This window comes from Doryrhamphus excisus, linkage group LG7 (assembly GCF_037039965.1).
Source record: "Doryrhamphus excisus strain RoL-2023G ecotype Guam linkage group LG7, RoL_Dexc_Guam_v1.1, whole genome shotgun sequence".
Lineage (NCBI taxonomy): Eukaryota > Metazoa > Chordata > Actinopteri > Syngnathiformes > Syngnathidae > Doryrhamphus > Doryrhamphus excisus.
The window spans coordinates 7,906,515-7,927,807 of record NC_136363.1 but is presented as its reverse complement, the minus strand read 5'-3'; the positions used below and the strand labels follow the sequence as shown (position 1 = coordinate 7,927,807).

General features: G+C 41.3%; 1 protein-coding gene and 1 long non-coding RNA gene across 2 annotated transcripts; both read right to left on the bottom strand.

Moving 5' to 3' along the window:
• Positions 1 to 1,528: 1,528 nt before the first annotated feature.
• LOC144899476 (uncharacterized) lies at positions 1,529 to 3,452 on the bottom strand. The gene is made up of 3 exons (XR_013627602.1): positions 2,983 to 3,452; positions 2,766 to 2,897; positions 1,529 to 2,283 (listed from the first exon to the last, which is right to left on the bottom strand). It is a non-coding gene; the product is annotated as an uncharacterized LOC144899476 (long non-coding RNA).
• Positions 3,453 to 4,792: 1,340 nt separating this feature from the next.
• On the bottom strand, positions 4,793 to 20,633 carry ptp4a2b (protein tyrosine phosphatase 4A2b). Its single transcript, XM_058047852.2, has 7 exons — positions 20,469 to 20,633; positions 10,133 to 10,427; positions 9,735 to 9,843; positions 9,562 to 9,654; positions 9,347 to 9,477; positions 7,134 to 7,208; positions 4,793 to 5,936 (listed from the first exon to the last, which is right to left on the bottom strand). The coding sequence occupies exons 2-7, from the start codon at positions 10,135 to 10,137 to the stop codon at positions 5,825 to 5,827; spliced, it is 525 nt and encodes a 174-aa protein (XP_057903835.1). The 5' UTR covers positions 10,138 to 10,427; positions 20,469 to 20,633; the 3' UTR covers positions 4,793 to 5,824.
• Between the last annotated feature and the right edge of the window lie 660 nt (positions 20,634 to 21,293).

Genomic DNA, 21,293 nt, shown 5'->3' with positions numbered 1-21,293 from the left:
TTGATATGAGTGCTGATAAGTGCATTAAGAATGGCGCAAGGCCCCTCCACTCATTTGTGGAATTCTACCCTGGAGACACGAAGACAGAAGCTCGGCCATAGCACACATATAATAGCTCATCTTCTGTTTCTTCACCTATTTCACTTTGGTCTTTTACCTGCTCGGCAGTAGGGAGTGTGTGAGGCCCAAATGGAACAGTGTGTGAGAGATATGGAAGAGGTTAGAGGGCGAAACTGTGAGCGGCAAATGCATTGCAAAACGGGAAGATGGGGCACAGCAGCTGGAGTTGGAAGATGAGAGCGGCAGCCGATAAGCAAACGGGTGAATAAAGATGCGGGCGAAGGAGGTAGGAGAAGAGTGGAGATGTCCACAGAGATAAGCCGGAGGGGATTCATCGCAGGAGACAAACTAGCGCACAGGGGCGAGAGAGGAGAGGATGGAGGCGGCGAGATGCCACATGGGAGGATGACACATATCTTTTTTTTTCTCTCCAGAGAGAGAGAGAGGTCAGACAGCCCCGCTGATTGACTGGCAGCAAGTACGCTTGTCATTCAGCATCCACTCACGCTCAAAATGCTGGCTTTGCCTTCTGTGAGGGAGCCAAGGGCACGCTGCTCTGTCACATTCCAACACATGAAGTCTTACTACACTACACTCAAGCACATGCAAGGAGCTGTCAAAGTATGTAATTCCCTATTTAAACACTGCGGTATACAATGGGAGAATAATCTATGAATAAGGGAAGAAGCAAATCACAGGGAATTGAAACAAGCCCCAACTTCCTGCTTCACAAACACTAAATATGAGATTATTAATTAGTGTGCTGTTGAATCCAAACATCCACAATGCAATATGCGGTGTGTCTCTGCAGATTGGTGGCGTCCAAGCTGCTGCCAGACAGAATACATCAAGCTTTTCAAACACAGTAGTGCACCTGTGGAGTGTAGCTACAAGAGATACATATGTTTGCACTGCCCTCTAGCGGTCAGAAGATGTATTTAACCTGTGCTTAACATAGGGCTTCACCGCCATCTGGTGGTGGACAAGAATTTTGCAACTTTAACAGCAAAGAGGTGCAAGAGAAGTAGAAGGAAAATAAAAAAAATGATTGCATACATTTTTGGACTATATATATATATATATATATATATATATATATATATATATACAGAGTTTTATTTAAATTCATAATAATAATTCCAGGAAAAGTGCCCTGACGACCATTTATCAAAGTGCACTTTTCATCCAAAGTCCTTACATGACTTATATACACATATATTTTCTGTGTGTTCTAAAGATTTTTCCCCTCCAAATAACGCCAACAACGCCACATTTACATCATGTGACCTGCATATTAGCCAAACTATAGCGACATCGTTATTACTATTATTAATATTGTTACATCAAAGAACTACTTTACCGGCGTAGTGACACCTTGTCATACCACACAGACTAGCTACCACCACACACTTGCCCACACAATGCATCAGGCCACTACCAAAAGGTAACACCATATATTCAACTGTTTCAGGAATGCGAACAAAGTACTGCTAAATAATTTATTATGTGATATTATGAATGTACAGCATGGATATAAAACCATAACACCTGGTTTGAGGGTGTCTTTCTAAGCGGAATAGGTGTCCCATTACATGCATTAATGAGCTGCCCCCTTTTATCTGTTTTTATATCTGTAGAACGCATAGAAAGGAGAAGTACATAAGACATCTTACTAGGTAGTATTGAAAACAGATAATTGGTCTTAAACGCTATTAAATACGACTTGTGAAACAGCTTGTGTAGCCTGTGGACAATGGATCAAAAGAGACTAATTCATGTGTGTGTTTTACATATATTCATTTCTGTATCAAATATGTATGACAATAAGCATTATTTGTTTTTCAAATGCGCACAAGCGCCATCAAACATTTCAGACACACCTCATTAGAGAAACAGAGCCAAGAGCTAACATGCATTTTTAAAGTGGCACGCCTGCACAATGGCAACACACACGTTTCGTGGCCAAGATGGGCTGGACATTAAGGTTTCAGTGCCTATATCTTCAAGGATTCATTATGTCTGGTCCAAACGGCTCGAATCGTCAGCACCACAGCACTTAATAATGAACTGGTCAACACATGTTTGGACTCGATCTGCTTCTGAGATGAAAGTGGTGAACTGAAAATCAATTGATAACTGTCACTGGTTATTTAAGGATATTGTATGTTGCGGTGGAATCCTTCCCCGTGCTCATCGCGTCTTCACAGCTCAATGGAAAGAAATCTAGATGGGAATGCAAAAGGTGTTTCTTCAGTCACATATTGCAGCCAAAGGTAGTCAAGTCAATTTCTCTACACTTCCAAGAGATTTCTGCAAATAAAAACACAAAATTTTATGACAAAACCCTAAACATATTCAAATAAATGTACTTAATGGACTTTTGGACATGTGGAACTGTGAACTGATTATGTGATGCACTCAATTGTAATCTGATGCATGTTCAAATGAAATAAAACCAAACCATTACCATTACCACTTATGTATGTGCAGACAGGCTTTAAGATAGAACTGGTGGCTTGTAGACACACTGTACATCTGATAAACTACCGTTTTTGCCTTATTTTGTATGCATTTCCTATTCTGATCCAATACTGTATCTTTCAAACTATAGCCAATCTGCACTTCTGACTTACTTTTTCTTTATTAGTGACCTAAACCAAGAAAAATGTCACTACTTTTGTTCCGGAAGCATTTTGCTTGCAGACCTGTGTAACCTCTTTAGAGCCGGGGTGTCCATAGTCTGGCCATTCATAAACAAAAGCAGCCCCCACATCCATACTCCTTTTGGAGAAATTGTGTAAACAAGCCAGGCAGGGCGGTGGAGTCACATCCATTTTCTGTGTGAAAGAATAAGTGGCCATTATTTCCAGTGACATCAGGACAGCATAGACATGAGTATTTTTAATAATCCTTGAGTTATACCGCATGGAAGCACAGTGGATGATGGAAATGTTGACTCACAACAGGAAGCTCTTAGGGGCGTCCATCCATTAGCCGCACAGTATTGTTTCTTGTCACATGTGACTTGCCACAAATCAAACAGCCTTAAGCACTTTCTTTTGCAAGGTTCACATTTTGCTTCCTATTGTGTGATGCTTGATATTAATCTTTCCAGTTATTGATTGGATTTCATAAGCAAATGCGGTCAAATGCCAGGATGCTGTTAACATACAAAGGCACGTGTTTCAATGAGAGAGAAACAACAGGTGACGTTGTTTCGGATGAAACTAATCTGCTAAGCTGGATATGACAATTATGTCATGGGACAATACTGAGTCACCTACTTGGTGTCAGTAAACACATCTCAAACGTTCCAAATTAAGATATCAGATAAGATATATGAATAAAAGCACATGACATTCGAATCATGAGATAACATTTGTTTGCCAACATGTAATTTTGACAAACAGGGTAACTACCATCTGACAAACTATGACTCTTTAGCTAAAAGATAAGAAAAACATTCACTTGTCAGTTGACATGTTTCAATTTTTTCAATTTCGAACAAAACTTAATTCATAGCACGAGCCACATGGTGTGACTAGTAACATGCACATAATAACATAACAATCAATGACGACACGGCCCTTACTCCAGCTAAAGCTACTTCCTAATCCCAGACGTCATTTCCTGTACACGTCCGGAAGACATTTGTTCAAATACACAGAAGCACGAGTCCTATTTGTGTCTTAAACAGCATATGTTGTTATTGTATCTAGTCAATTGGACAATATCACTGCAAATGTGACTCTATGGGTGTGATTTCGTGTCTTGGGTTTTCGATGTTCAAGCTACGAAAATAATCCGTAATTATTGAATCCTAATTCACCGCGAAAAACAAGGGATTCCATATTTTTAAAGTAGTCTCAAACATTATACTTACCGTGTGCATTGTTTGTATTTCTTGCATTGTATTACTTCACACTATGTTTTTCTGCCAATCAAAAATGGCCATTCTTGAATTCCAGCATGAATGAAGGGTTGGTCATGCCATGGTTAATCAAATACGATGTTGTGGGCAGGAATACTTCCATACAATATTGTTACAAGTTAACGATAAAAATGCATACAAATGTAAAGAGCATTTTTTATGCTTTGCCGTTTGAGTTACTGTCGCGTGAGTGGTGTGGTTCTCCCTTTAAATGGTACGACCCGGATACTAGTCATCCCTCATAACCCGAAAGTAAGGAAAGCTAACAAATCACTCGTTTTTATTTTATGTACGGGCCGGTGCTATTCTAATTGTTTTTGTAAACTTAGCTGTGTTTCAATCTTCTGAACAGTTAAAAGCATGTCTGAATCTTCTTTTATGAGGTTTGGTACAGGTGTCATGACACAAATTGGGCAGCAGAGGGAGCACTCTGGCCGGCCTGCTATGGGTTACCTTCTAAACCAGATTATCAGACTGAGTAGTGAGTCATTTCTCGGCACTATGGCGTCGTGTGCCTTCCACGTTGCGCTGACTCATACGCCACAAGGGAAAGGACACGCACACAGGACGAGTGGTTGATTAACACGCGTCAAGTTCCGGGGAATTGAAAAAAAGTTTGCCGCGATGGCTCCTGCTATCAAACATGCACTTGATTTTGGCCTGCAAACCTTTCCACACCCAACCACCCACTGTGTTTGCGGCAGAGATGACTGTAAAGTCATTAATCACCATTCATAAGAAACCACGACACTTTCAACAGCATTTGAAAAGCATGGCTCACTGAATACACAGATACAGTAATGCTTTTTATTTCATTTTATTTATCTTTAAAGAACCAATACGAATTGTGGGTGTTTTCAAAATGGGAACAACAAAAAACTGACCATTTTCATTCTTCTCCAGGTGGGATTTCAGGCTGTGTGCTTAAATAAGCCTATTAGTCCTATTGTTGCACTGTTGAAAAGAACTAATGTACCTGTTCCAGAGGTTACTGGGTTACTTCCTGTATAATTGTCTTATTTAGTAATGGTGTGTGTGCACGTGCAGGGTGTCACTGGGGTTTGGTGGGCTTAACTGAGGTGGACAGATTATTGCACTCCAAGAGAAAAAAAAGACATGGCTCTTAAAATGACGACAAAACAAAAAAGATTGGAAATCAGTGTCCCTGCCCCGCTGCCAAACTTGCAACCCCTACACACATCACCTTGTGAATAAATATTGCAGACATATTCAGACTCTGTGAAACTTTAAAATGAAAGTGACTTGCAGCAAAATGAACAAAGTAAAAAGGAGAAAAATGACTGCATTTGATGTTTGTGGCCCAATGAACCACCAGAAAAATACCAAAATGGAGAGTCACAGTAGGTTTAAAAATGTTTTATAAGATACAATAATCTGCTCCAATTATAATATCCATAATTTGTGGGAATAAAAATCTCAATATCAATTGTGTCAAATTAAAAATTCACAAAATGAGAGTATAATATTTCATAGTTATAGCCGAAGAGGGAGGTGGTTCAAAAAGCACAAAAAAAAAACAAAACATAATAGGATGGACTCAAGTTAAACAATTGTGGGCCGTGGTTGACAGTAGAACCAGGAGTTGGGCCCGTCTGTGTGCTTTGACCTTCCGATGGTTCAGCTGGTGTACCCCGTGATCTGCATTCATTCATTCTATTACTCGCTTGTTCTCTGTTCAATTAACCATGACTCAGTGTTTACAAATCATCACAACAATTACTGATAGCACTCCCCTCGCTTATTTTTCACCCTCCCCTTGTTAGGGTTCCCCCCCACAGCTAGTGGCGCATAGGCAGACACTGGCGGGCTGCTTTACTGCACGCAGCAGCTGTGGCCGTTGGGATCCTTGAAGCGCAGACGCATTTTGGGTCTATACTTCTCGAGGTAAAGAAGCTGTTTAGAGTTGAAGGCTCCGCGTCTCTTCCTGTGAAAGCAGAGGGGGGGTGGGAAAGTCTACTTAACATGACATGCTGGTCCTGCAATTTAGAGTCAGATGTGTACATCCAAATATATACTATATATAATTTAACATATCCTGCTTTCAAGTTAATAGGGTGGTGGGTGTTTTTGGCGACACCTGGTGGCCGCAAAAATTCAGTGAGTTGAGCTTGTCATGCAGTTCGGCACACAAACTGAAACGGAATACTAAGTTTTGTTTGTTTGTGTTAAAAATACCTTTACAACTTTTCAGGAATTGTCGGAAATGGTATATGGAAAATTGTATTACATGGGGGGGGGGGGGGTGTTTAACATTGCGAGATGATCCATGATCCAGAAGATGAGGAAAAAATAGGGAATGTTGGGAATTGTCACCATAGGACAAAAAAAATAAAGCTATAAAACCATGCAACAAACACCACTATAAGAACACAGTTGAGTCGCTACATCCGAAAGAAAACCACCATTGTGGATAATGTGAGTTTTGTCAATAACTACTTAACTAATGCTCATTATGAATCCAGTTGCTAATGGTATGTTTTCATGGTCAAGCACTTTAAATATGTAGATGAAATGAATGTAGGACTAACATTTATGGTGGAAATCAGTATACCGGGAAGAAACTATGGTGTTTGGCGAAGGTCTGCTTTTCTAGTTTGACTGTGTTTGTAAGTAATATACCACTATCATATGATATGATACCTGTGTGGATTGATTACAGCATCATTTTTCATTGGAACGCTAATTACATCTAGTAATTATGTCCAGCTTGAAGATTGTATCTGCTGCTAACTAACAGAAATACACAAGTATGATTTTCAACGTATTTAATTTCATTTGTAAATTGTGAAAAAAGTGTCATCCTCACATGTTCAAAGATTCTGTAGCTTTAGTGTGTCTCCTTGTAGGTCCCCCTAAAACACTGCCCCCTCCATCGGAATTTTATTTTGGGAGGGGTGCCATGACACGCCTACAGAGTTCGTTCTGGTGATACCTCAATCGTTAATTCCAAAAATGCTACTTTATTCTTTACACTTAGTACCTGTTTTGGTTCAATTCTAACAATTTGGAGTGGAGTGATCCCAGGGGGAAATTCGGTTTTAAAGTTGAAACCTGTGCCACGATGGTGACCCGTCATAGTACCAATGTATTACTTAATACCACATCTAGTAAAGTGACTTACTGCCTTATGAACTGCACAGCATCCTCATACTTCATCCCACTCTCAATAAGAGCCAAGGCCACAAGGACAGGAGCGCTGAAAGGTCGGAAAGTCCGGCCCACAAGGTGAGGAGAGACAGTGGGGGTGGGGGAATCAAAAAGGAGGAGAGAAGAGAAGATTAAATGCCACGGTTCACATGGTTCATTAGTGCTACGGTGGGGCGGAGGAATGGGTGTTTAAACCTGGGAAACAGGCCTGGGAAATCAACAGGGGTGCACAGGTTCACGGCTGCCCTGCTGGGGCACCGGGTTCATACCTCACACACTCTTATCCACACGTACGTCATGGTGAGATGTTACAATAAGACAGTGTCCTCCTTTCTCACCGGAGAGAGTAGGAAAGAAAAATAAATATAAAAAAAAAACTTCACAGCCCATCGGCAGGTCAAATCCCAATCCTCACAGGGTATTTCCTTGGGTTTCTCGCAGGTTTTGTGAGAGATAGAATGTGAGAAAGGAGGGGTCGAACAAAAACAAATATTGATAGCGCTCAAAATCGGATGAGAAGGAATAAGCTGAAGCAACTAACCAATACTGCCAATTATATAACACCCGGAATGCAAAAATGCTGGAAGTCAGAGGAATCTGATTGGTTAAATGTGCCTTGTGTGGTCAGGAGAGACGCTTTCACACTAGCTTGCCCACATCATGTGCTTTTGACTACTTTGTTTTCATGTTTTTTCTCCCCTCTTTCTTTCTTTTTTTTTTATTGAGTACAGCTTGTTTGTAATTCTCTGCTACGCTGGAGGCGGATTGAGTCAGCGCATGTGTGCACGTCGCCAGGACAACCCTCGTGACCGGCGGACTGATCACAAGCATAAGGAGTTGACTTTCAGCTCTGACGAGGCTGCAAGACTCATGATTGATAAACTAAGCACCTGACGGTCTATTTAAAGAGCAGAAGATGACGAGATGATGAATGGATACAGCAAGGGATTCATGGGACTGCATTCAATTAAGACAAATGTTGTCATCCAACTGTAGTAAACAATAGCAAGCATAATCTGCAACTCGTGCTACCCTTTGCTGGGCCCACTCCCCGCACAGCAACTCCTGCTATAACGTTGAGGCCAACACAAATACGCTAAAAATAACCTGAGTATGTTGAATGCTGTTGTAGCAACCGCAACGTTTGAAAGGGATGACGCCAATGGCAGTTGCCATATTAAAACAAAATCTCCACTTTCTTTGGGCTTTTTTTTTTTTTTTTTTTAAACAACCCCACAGCTATATAAAAAAATAATACAGCTCTACTCATTTTTGAAGATTATTAAATAAGCCAATGCTCAAAGAGTTGTACAGCGTTGAACCAAATCTGCAGTTGTGTAATGATAACCACAGAGCTGGAAAATGCATATACTGCAACACAGGAAAGAGGACCGGCTGCTCAGTACAGTAGGAGCAATACAGTTTCTCATCATGCCTGTTAGGTGAGTGGTTTTACCATACATTTGCTCTTTTACAATTTTGTCCCCTCAGAAAATAGGCATTTTTTTTGCATGTATTTTCTCAGGCAATTCTTACTGTCTGTGAAACGTTTGCAACACGTCTTGAAATGCTGGCTTTTCAACTGTATTTTTTTGATTTCTGTGAATGCACAAAATTTTGCACCATTCCGTTTCTTAGCCAATCAAAAGTCCCAGTGAATGAAGGCTTTGCATATCAATGTGTACTTGGTTCCATCCCTTATGGGAAAACTGGGTCAGGCGGACATGTTTTAGGTGGGCCCGTTTGTTACATTGCCTTTTATGTTGCTATCACTTTGGAATAAATTCAGCATACTGGCTGGTTCATGTTGATGGGTTCCAAAGTACGTCAATGCCAAGTTAGCAGGTTTGGAGAAGTAGGAGCAGGCCATGATTTAAAATATACATTTTCATGGGAGTATCAATTACTTGGAGTTTATCAGTTGTATAATTGCTTCACTTCCAGAAATAAAAACTGTTTTGATATAACAACCTGAAAGTCAACCCGAAGGATTGATTTTGGACTTGAGAGGTTCAGCTGCATGTTTTAATGCCTTCTGTATTAATTGCTTAATGAGTCTTTGTTCACAAATACAACAAAGATTGTATTATAGATGCATAAGTAAGTTGTTGCACTTTTACTTTCCTTTGCAACTATTTTTTAGGTCTACACTGAACCACCATTTTATTAGTAGTTAAGTCGTCTCACCGGCCAAGCCCTGCCACACAGTGCACGGCGATGCAGCAGCCAGGTTCCTCTCGAAACTTGGTGTTGAGCAGCTTGAGCCAGTCGTCCACAATATGGGTGGGAGGAGGGGCGCCATCATCAAAGGGCCAGTCCTTTAAAGCAAAATAAAAAATAAATACATCAGTTACACAAGAGCATGGCAGCGTAGACCAATCAGCCCCACCGCAGTCTCTTACCAAAACCTGTATTCCCTCCTTCTCCACAGGAGCCTTGTCGTAGGTGGCTTCGCACACCCTCACCAAAGTGTGCACGGAAAACTTCTTTAGCTCCTGGCGTGCATAGAAAAGCGAAGCAATTTTAGAGCGCCCATAAATAGATGCACACATAAACAAAACAGCTGCAGACATACCTCGGTGAACTTGTTGAGTGTGGCATTGGTGGGATTGTGGGTGATGAGGAACCTCATGCACTCGTAGGTGATCTCGACTGCAGCGGGGCGGTTCATGTTGGCGAGACGGCTTTAAAAAAACAATTACAAGACGAAACGCTTACAAAACAAAAAGCAACTTTTTGGCTCAGAAGTCAGTAAAAGGAGATTTGTGGAAATGGTTGAATAAATAAAGATGACAACACGTGGAGAGGATGGGTCAACTATGAGGATGATGCACACAGAGGAAGGGGAACAAAAACTAGTCCACAATACTCCAGGGTGTAAAAAAAATGAAATACACAACCAAAATTTAAAAGGATGTTAAAAAAAAAAGAAAAAGATGGAGAGACTATCCAGGAGTCATCCAATCAGTTTACCCCATTCAGGAGAGCTGTTTGTGATTGGCTGTTCAAAGAGAAAGCAGAAAGCAAAGAGTCGTCGTTTCGGCGAGGACAAGGCAGGGCAGTCGGGACCAAGGACTACGCGATATCCCAGGAGGGCCTTTTCAAAGTCAGCGGTTTCAAGTGCACTGGCCAGTCAAGGAGGTTTCTGGGTAGCGTAGTCCCTCGGGGGGCTGCCGATTCACTTCTCCACTGTGGTGAGGTGCTGTGCCTGGCAAAATTCCCCGCTCACACACGCCATATAGGTACGGCCCAAGTCAACACAGAAAGCCTGCGTAGAGGAGGAACACAAAAGGTGTAATTAGGACAGGGCTCTTTCAATTAAGTAAACCACACACTCATTACACAATATCTAATTTAGTGACCTTTTTTCAAACTGCCTTGTTTATTATTTATAAATGCAGATCTGGAACACAATTATGGGCAGGGATCAATGGTAGCTGAACTGCTGTTTGTTGTTTTTATGTAACTGTAGCCCTAGTGTTAAAAATACACAAAAAAAACCTCAGCACGACTGCCTCTCTTCCAAATTTACGAGACCGCTATGACCTCATGACACCTTTTCGCTACATCACTGTCTCACACATGTGGACACAGAAGACTTTCACACAGAGACATATCAAAATTGACTGCCAGTCTTTCAGTGAAGACGCACAGTACATTCCCATCTTTGGCCATGTCCACGCTAGCGTCTGGTGTGAAGTACAGTATACCATATTTGCTTTTCAACATAACAGACCAAGCAAAGTGAATCTTGACTACAAATACCCTTTCACACAGCAGTCATCCCACCTGATGACCTAAAAGACCAGCAACACGGGAAAATAGCACAAAATTCCCTGCTTTAATAGGTACTTTGAAAGGGGCTACAGACACGCACACATACAGGTCTCGAACAGTCTGTGCCAAGTCCTTGACGGTCTAAATCCTGCCGCCACAAACTGGTTGGAGCTGTCTCGGAGCAACATGTGAAGGGGGCAGGGTCTGGGGGGGGAGGGAGAGGGACAGTGCATGACAGTGGAAAGCGGCCACGCCAACTATGTACAGAAGGCAGAGAAAGGACTTGGACTTTAGCACTGAGTCACAGGCCGTAGTCACAAGGTGAGGATTACAGGGTGGGCAAAGCTTCAAATGGGTGCTCGAGTCCCATGCTTTAAGTGTTCACCAACGCTGTCTCTCTACAGTTAAAGTGTAATCTAACTATTGAATGCAATTTAATCATTTAATCATTGATTCAACTGAAGGTTGAGGTGTGCTTATGTGAACTCTGTAGCCTTTAAAAAGTGAGAAAGAACAGAAAGTAATATGCTGCACATGCTTGGACATTTAACCAGATGTGACTGTTGTGTGATTAAGAAACACAGGCTAATGAACACCCTGATGAGCTTCTTAACAAGCAAGTGGGTTGCACAATGATAAAAATGCTGGTGTGGGGTTTCTGGAACGCATGCAAATTCACAGAAAAAATGTGCAACCTGACACTGCAATAATGTACTGTCGTTTGTGGAACCAAATGTTTGCCACACAGGAAACAAGAAACATATGAAATGTTGACATTTGGCGTTTCACCATTTTAATTATAAGTCGTATTAACTGCCTTCAATTTAGCACTTAAGATGACAGTCAGGTGCACATATTGTATAAATCAAGACTAGAGCAATCAAAACAGACACCACAACACTACGAAATAAAGTCATGCATTACATTGCAGTTGTGATGTGCCCAATTCGGTACAGCAAGGGAACAAAATGCAAAACACAAAACTAAAATATACAAGCATGTAGGAACAAAAAACAACACTTTCCAAGTTTGGCATAATGCATTGTGTATGAGCAAAACATCCATTGGGCCGCTGCAATGACATCAGCCACACTCTGGGCTTTAGGCTCCTCTGACTCCCTCTACTGGATAGAGGCAACATTGCAGTGCCATCCGTCCATTGGCCCATAATGCTTGTCCGCCAATTAAATGTTTTGCTCAAACAAAAAACATTATGGTAAAACGTTCTATTTTAAACTTGTATTGGTATGTGTTTGTATTTATCAGGTATACCATTTGAGTGTTAAGTTGCAACGTTGTACAATCACTGCAGAATTTGGCAAATCAAATTTTTATGATGCAAGGTTATGGAAAAGAATAAGCCTCAAACCACCGTAAAATACTGTAGCGAAATGTATATGTGTTTTTAGGCCGCAACAAAAAAAGTCAGCGAAATCCTGCAGGGACTGATTAATAGCTCCAGTTTGCAGTACCGTTCCCACTCACTACTGAACAATGCCAGAAGACTTCTTTTCGTCCATTTACAGTACGTATTTTACCGGCAAGGCAGTGATTATAAATACATCCTCTATATGTATTTATAAATGAATGAAGGTCTGTTTCAATAAATCTGTATGAACAGTATATGTATAGAGTATAAATAAAACTGGGAGAAAGGTCACTTGAGAAAGCCAGCAGCCCACTGAGCGCTCCCTTGACGAAAACTCCCTTGGTGCTCACCAAATGCTTTTCACTGTTAGGGGGATGAGAGGCCAAAAAAAAAAAATGTGTGCGTATGTGAAAAAAGGGAGTTGGGAGGGGGTGTGATATCAGATTCAGGGAGGACTTCCCAAATCAGCTGGCCTCCAACAAAAATCAACAGTGACTGAAGAGAAAGAACAGAGAGCGCTCAAGAGTGAAAGGGGAATTGTGAGAGTGTAGAAAGAAGCTGTGCTGGCTGATAAGCAGTCACCATATCTTTGTGAAGAAAAGGACACACAAACCTAAACAGGTGATAGTGTCCCAACAGAATGGGAACCGGGGCAGGGGTGTCCTGAAACTGCCAACTCATCGTTTTAGCTCAAGTTTTCATCCAAGAAAATCGAATGAATAGGACTCACTTTATTCAGTTTTTTTTTTTGTAGAACTCACTTGTTGTATTATCCCTGACCACTGAGGTCCCCATTTCACAGGATGCACACCTTCAGTTTGGTTTGAGGTCTATATAAGGGGGGGAAAAACTGCAATGTCTAGACAACTTGTTTGGGGATAATTACAAAACGTAATGTCTGAGTCCATTCTCTCGATCCCTTGCGAAAGATGTTGCATCCAACCCTGTCTGGTGGCCTGTGGGTTGTGCCAGAGTCTGGCTCCTGTTTTGTCTGGATCCAGACTGGGCATAACCAGACTGTACAACCTTCAAGCAGCTGGAGGGCTAATTTGCCGTGTGGGAGCCGAGTCAATAGGGCAAGAGGTGGGTGGGGGAGGGAAGGTGGGGAGAAGAGTGTCATCCGTCGCAGCTTGGACAAGCAGACGTTAAGGAGGGGAAGAGTGAGGAAGCTCTGTTCTCCTTGGAGTGGGAGCAGCTTGGACCGCAACAGATAAACGCCTTGATACCCATGCCCCACATAGACACCTGCTTGATAGGCAACATTGATGTCACAATGACAACATGCTTTGTGGAGGCAGGTTAGCTGCATATCTGGAAGGATGCTGTAAAATAGTAACCAACTCAGAATGAAGGCATCAAACTGTCACAGAGCCAAGTTTGCATACCAGATAGGGGTTCTGATTAAAGAAGAACAAAAGGTTCAGAAGAGGACAGTGACAAAGACACTGTCAAAATGTACCCGTAACTAACATGACATTCAAGCACATCACATGCATATGAACAATGGATGAGCCATGCGCATGTAAGAAAACAAAGTAAAGGATCACACCTGCTCAGTGGCCCAGCTGGCTTCTTTCTGTGACGTCAGGGTTGTTGATCATTTAGGTGGGCAAATCTCACCTCAATATAGCACTCTACCAAACCACGTTACCACAAAGTGAGACAGTAAGTTCTCTCTCTTCAAAACAGGTGAGTAAACTGTTCTTCAAGATATAGTTTACGTGCAGGGGAATGATGAGTGACACTCCAGTATATGAAGGTCGCGTCTGTACTTTCCTTCAGTCATGCTTGAACACAGGGAGTTCATAAAACACACACACCAGTCCTTACAAGCATCCTGTCTTACCAGGAGTGAATTATTACAAGTGTATCATGAAAAAGAGTAAACACACAGACCCACAGAGGAAACACCTCAGAGTGGTGGGTGGCAGTGTAGAGTCAATGAAACGCACAGACTTCAAGTGAAAGAAGGAAAATATCCCCCAGGCGATGTGAAGTGGGCGGGTACAAACTTAGTTAATCTAATTTTAACTTGACAGTGATGCAACTGAAGTGACTACAGTGGAAGATCACAATACTAGTAAATGGATAGATATGAAGGATCTTTTTCTATACATCGTCCATCACCTTAAATCGTAAAGGAGGCGAGGGGCAAGACGTCATTGTCAACATAACAGATTAAAGACCCCTGTTCGCTTGCTGCCATAAGTCTGTTAAAATGTGTCTCAGAAAGAGGAAGACAAGTTAATACACAACCGCCCCCATTGCTACAAAAAAACAAACACCTCCCTACATATACTAGCACACAGTAAAGCCTGCTTATCAAACGCCTTCGCAGTGCAGATAACCCGTGTGACGATCAAAGGCCTCTGACAGTGCATAGGAGGTACCGCAAACACTCAAAGGACTAAAAGTTGATCTCGTAGAAAGCAGCAGTTTTTCTTGACTTGCTAATTGATGTAATTTAGGCACAGCATTGCATTAGACCTAACACACTAACAGTAGACATACTTTTTTTTTTACCTTTTAAACTTATTTTATCAGCACATAGTGTGTCAGTAAAATGAATGTCCATTTGTTAAATGCTAAAAGCCTTGTAGTTATTGATACAATGGATGCGGCCAATTGGTCACAATGAACTGACTGATTAGAAATTGACATGCTGCTAATCCGTCAGATATCAAGAGACATGACCGAGATGTTGGGCGTAAACAAAAGTCAGGGGGTACACTGGTTTTAGCTTGACTTGTTTTCACATCTTCCTGAAATAACAATGGATTACTGAATGACCGTTGAAGCTCAACCATTCAGAACAACCACTGATGCCATGTTGCAACCAGGTTCTTTTAAGCGAGGGTGGTGCCAAATCTCGGTTTCCAAACGCCCCAACCAATATTTTCACCAAAATGTTGCCCTGATTTGTGTGCACTGTCTCGGTTGAAGTATAATATCTACAAACTGCTGATAAACCCTTTGGCACATTGCCTCTTGTGGAATGAAGAAAGACGCGGCCATCATTTGTGATCATTTCAACTTGTTTTCTGCATGCAAAACTCTGATTATTCTCTACAAAATGTATTTTTGTTATTTTATTTGGGTGGCTGGAATTAATTGGACTTACGTTATTTTCTATGGGAAAAATATCTTCAGTTACATATGTTTCAAAAAACCGAGTTACTGTGTTATTTTTCACCTGACAAGTGGTAATCTGCCAAAGAATGCAGCACCCCATTGGGGTATCAGGTTGCTTTTTCAAAACGGGGATTATTTTTACAGCAAGATGAGCAAGGGAGGACTTGAGGGATTTCCTATCCAAAAACAATTTGATTTAGACATCAGACATCAGTTACACAAAAACACACTCAAGTTGTTGTGTGGCCGGAATTAAGCTTGAGTTCAACTTTAAATCCACAAGTTAAAACTAAACTGCTAGAAAATCGTAGCATAAAATCGTGTTGGTGCCCACAGCAACAAAGCCCCAGAATGTTTTGAAGTTCACATTTCTTTGCTGAAGGGTTGCTTAGCCAAGCCCCACAGCGACATCCATTTTTCTGACATTTAGAGACCAACTTGGCCTTCTGACTGCCGCATCAAGGGGATGCCTGTTGCTATACCAACAATAACACCAGTGGTGGCAACAAATGCTTCGGTAGGGAATTTAGGCATCCCTTGTGAAGAGATCGGGGGAGAGCATTGTGTGGGTCGAAACATTCACACGGCAAAACTTTTCTTTTTTTAAGTTGAACTTGCTCATCGAGGAACTATTAAAATCTCTCACTTAATGAAAAGTCATAAAAGAAAGCCCGCGACCCTTAGAACAGCTGCTTGTATCAAAGCCATCATCTTAAGACTTTAGCCACTCGGAACGGTTTGAGGTCATGTTGAGAGTCGTCACACATTTCACGCGTTTAATAAGCTCCTTAAGGATATGAAGAAAATCGCGTGAGGTAAAACATTGCCTAGGCAACGAGAAAATACAGCTTGCTCTTGTGCAATAACCCCGTCATTTCTGAGCTGCAGCTACTCTGAAACAGTCTGGAACAGTAAAGGCCTACAGCTACACACACTTCCAAGCAACAGTTCTAATAGCGCTATAAAAATGTTTTGGCACAGAAAGGTGTTATCAAGTGTTTCCGCTTGCTATGACAGCTATAGATACTATCAGTCAGAGCGCCACAAGATCATATTCCTACCTGCTGCTTTAGTTTCAGTGGGTAGCTTTGTAGCAACATCTAGAAGAGCCGTCAGTATGTCACACACTGCCAGTGCCGCTGAGCCGTCCCTTTGCTCTATACTAGCGCTGTGGCAACAAGCGTAAACGAACATTGTGCTAACAAGGGCATGATTCATTAACCAACACAAGAGTGCATGAAAACACACAAGGTGACCATGGCTACACAGGCATCATGCTCTACGGAGTTTCACTTGTTGGTTTGAAATAAAGCTTTCACTGCTAATCTTAAGCATTCTACAACCGACTGACATTTGAAAAGCCAAGTGATAATTCGTCAAGGTGATGATCATGATCATTTTTATTTATAACTCACAATGAAAGATGCTTAATGTTTATTAACTTTGAAGAATTTATTAGTCCCCCCTCCCTTTTATCATAGAAAATTTTGAAAAAAGCTAGAATTAGGTATTTATCAATATTTCAACCTTTTCTCGTTACATTGTGACTTTTGTTCTATTTTTTCTGTCAATATTTTATTTCTATAATGTCCAACAAGGCTCTCCAAAAAAGAAAAGATCCTTGGGCCGCACTTTGGATAACCTACTTTTGTAGCATATTCATCATGTCAACTATGTGAACAACCACAAGTCTCATTGACTATTTTACTAGTCAGGTTGCCATCCTGTCTCAGACGAACAGTGATAATTAAAGAGTGAAGGGGAGTGCTTTTTGCAGCAGAAGCCAACCGATTATAGTCAGTAGGGGTTGGCGGAGGTGGGCTGTCCACCCTTTGAACGAGTCAAATGCACACAATTAAACAATGATTGACTGATTATCCACTTAAATCGACAATTAGATTAATCGTTTCGATGTAAAAAATGTAAATTGGTTTGATAAACTCTGGATTTACTGTTACAGCGTTGAAATTTGGATACATAAGAGGTGAAGAATTATGAACCCTGTTGAAACATGAAATAAATGTCCCTGTGCTTTTGGTAATCAGATAATGCAGCGTGGTATGCCACGAATGAGGCCTTGCACTCTTGATGCTTGTTGAAGTAGTGGCCTGCACACTGTGCATGAAGCGCCACGTTAGTCACTTTCAGCACAGTTCAAAACAACTGCTTGACAAACAAGAAGCCAACTTGCAAATCAACCTGCCCTTGCACACATATTGATCACAAATGACCTTCATTATCAAAGAGTAAAATCAACAATGTATGTCAAGGTGTCGTAATTTTTTAGTGCCCAGCACTGTGGGCAGACTTGGCAGAAGATAAAGGCCAAGCCTCAGAAGGTATGCACTAGTTGGCGTTTACATTTCGTCCCTTGAGACTCTTGCAGAGATGGAATCAAGGCGAGGTTGGGGCTGACGTGTCCACTTGTGACACTTGTGATCGGATCACCCAGCCATGTGAAAGCCAAGTCTGAACTGACTGGGCCAAAGGGCTCATTTGGGAGAATTGTGAAACCTTTAACTTTTTTGTGGCCTATGTAATATGATAATGTCTTTTTGGAAAGTCCCTTGTTCAAGGTTTTATTCATAAGGCATTTGTAGATTTCACTATTGTCCACGTGTCTGTGCTGACTGTATCTCCTCCCATCTGGTACTCTTGTCATCCACAGGTGGTTACTGTGCAACTAACCATTCTGTGGAGGTAATTCTGTTACGAATGTGCTGAATGATAGCCCTGTCCATCTCAGATGGCTAAGCTATTGGGAAGCACCACTGGATTTAGGCTTTAACTTATTACGGATCCATTGTGTTGAATAATAGTAACAGCGGTTTCGAAACACCTTCAAGTAACAAACAACAAACAAAGTGGAAATACACAGTAGGATACAGGGTGCTCCAGTTTGGTTGCACAAATTGATCTGCCAATTTCCTGCATGAAAGTATATCCCACAATGCCATGCCTGAAGGTTTACCATCATAACCGAAATGTAACTAAGAATAGAAATTTATACACGCAAATCAAACAACTTCTCTCCAAGTGATTCAGAGCTTTTCTTCCAGTCACTCACACACACCAGGGACGTGAGAGATGAAGAAACAACGCAGAGATACCCTTGAAAAACAAAGAAGGAGTTATGTAAATTTAACTATCGAGCTGATGCTGAAAACGATAACTTTAAAAATAAAGACTTATTTTGCCTTAACTCACTGCCAGCCATTTTGAGAGAGGGGAGTTCCATACTGCCAGAGTTTTGGGGCAATTTTTCTGACACAGAGTATATTGAGTTTTAGGACAACATAAACATTGAAACTATGGGACAAAAATAAAACTAATTAATCACGCAATAGATGAAAATGGACTTGATAGCATTTCCGGCCTCAATACACTGACATGTGCATGCGTGTCCTTATCCCTGTCTTTTGGCATGAAGAGGACTCACTCTGAGCATTGGTTTCAGCAACTTGGCACGTCTGTTGCATAGAACACTGGCATGAACAGAGTGAGCCTTCTTGTCTCTGTAAATTGCAGCATATTGTATTTTTTTTACATTGTACTTTTCTTAAAAGTAAAGTTAAAATCTCATCTTGTCGACCCAATCTCATTTATTGGCTCAACTTGTGAACTGAGTGGTCCGTGACACCTCTGAATCAATGAACAATGAAGAAAAATGTTTGTCTTAATATCATACTGCACTGGTATTAACATAAAATGTGTGTTTTATTGGCATCGGACTACTATGACCCAATTGCACACCGATAAAAAAAAAAAACACACACCTAGATTTCCCTCTAGGTGAGACAGGCCACCAAATAGACCCAAGGGAGCGTGCCTGTTCATTATTATTAATCCTAAATCCTAAGTCACACATTAATAAGCTACACACCAGAAATTAATACAGAAGGGGGAATCCAATGGAAGGTCATACATTGAAAACTGAGAGTCATGGGAATGTTGCGCGGCCTTTCGTGTCACAGCTGCTCAAGCCAACTTCCTCTCCAAGTACATTTCCTCCTTTCACCTCGGCCCACATGGTTCCATGCTTGGGTCTTTTGTGTGTAACAAAGCAGGGCAAGGCTGCATTTTACTGTAAGACACACCTCGTGTGTATTTTCTGCATGCAAGGCCAAGGAGTGGTTCATTTTGAACACCATTTTCTCCGAACACAAGACAATTTCAGATGAAACTAATGTCGGATTATGGGCTTCTCCCCCTCTCCAAATGTTAATAACGCGCTGTATTAGCGTGATAGGACGTTCAAGCTTGGATGAAATAGGTCAAGCGTAGCCCGGGTCAAGATTTGCCACAAAGAGCGGAAGGCGGTTAGCTACTACCTTTTAGTCGAGATCAGGACTCCCCAAAATGAACAAAACCCAGAACTATAACAACGGGGTGACTGCGTCGCTGTCAAATTTGATCCATTAACACAAATAAAGCTCAAACTTTACATAAACGGTCCATGAGAGACGGTTTTCCCCCTCTTGATAAACCCGGCCAGAGCTAAGCTAGCTAAGGTTGAAGATAACGCGAGGTCTTAATAAGTGGACCGACAGACGTGACACTATTTGGATGATTAAAGTATGGCAACTACGTGTCCGTTTTAGAAAAATAAAAACAAAGCATTTGGAAATTTATCAGTTAATGTTAGTCGTGACCGTAGAACTGTTAACTGATAGCAGGCAATGTAGCATCACTAGCTTGCAGACTAGCTCATTCCGGACTTCATCTTTCGTACAGAATTATTCCAAAAACACACCTTTGGAGCCACAATTTTACCCTGAACCCAATTATCATTTTGATAAAAGTAAATGAATACCACAACAAGTAATAATCATGTCTTAATTCATGTTTTAATAGCATTCAGCCGAGGACAGCGGCTAACGTGAACGTGGCTGCAACGAACAACTTGTGCTAATGCTAATCCCTGTCTGTGCAGTGTAGCTCAACTACAACCCAAGCTCTTTGTGTTACGATCGCGTCAAACACACACAAAAGGGGTCCATTGTAGGTTGTCGGCTTGTTTTGATTACTTACAGAGCGCAGGCTGAACATTGAAATCCAGTGACTAGCCCGGAGAACGAGGAGCGAGTGCAGAAAGCGCTGTCAGCGTCAGGTTGCCTTTTTGTTCCTCTTCAATGTGGCAGCTTCTACTGTTGTTTAGGGAGGAACCTTGGTTGGTGGTTACGTTCAAGCCTGTCGGAAATTTCTCCATGTGAGGAATAGGCGACGCAGTTTATGGAGTTAAATGTCAATTCTTAGTGTTTTCTTCTTGTTAAAACACAACTTTATGTCAGATAATTGAATATATATTAGTTGCACGTTATTTGATTTGCTTAACTCCACGTCTCCACATTTAATCCTAAAAATATGACGTATATGTGAAATAAAAAACAACAGCACATCAGCAAAAAACAAATGATTCACAAACGTCTGCTGCTTGAAGTTCCTCTTTACAATAGTAGCGCAGCGCTTGTTTACAAGATAAACCGTGCCGTCTTTGCAGGTATTTACACTTTGGATTTCCGACTTTACAAAGACATCAAACGTCACATGAGATGTCTGGCGTCAGTACGACGTAAAAGGAATCCGGGCCCATAATGACAGTTCCAGAAAGCCCACATTACCATGGTGCTTGTGGCTCGTTTTGCGTCATATGTTGTATCAATGGAGGAAAAACCCACGAAAATATACACAACAAAGTTATTTTTGACTTAATCAAAACTGAGGATATAAAATGTACTGTGTGAATGTTCAGTATGAAGAAACATGACACACAATACTCATGCTAAAACAAGGTAAATAATACATGGCGACCATTATTATCACAGTATTATCAATAAAGCTCGACACATAAATCTC

Coding starts and splice junctions, on each gene's coding strand:
- ptp4a2b (XM_058047852.2), bottom strand. Junction 9,655..9,734: donor CACTCAACAAGTTCACCGAG/GTATGTCTGCAG, acceptor TATGCACGCCAG/GAGCTAAAGAAGTTTTCCGT. Junction 9,478..9,561: donor AGGAGGGAATACAGGTTTTG/GTAAGAGACTGC, acceptor TTTGCTTTAAAG/GACTGGCCCTTTGATGATGG.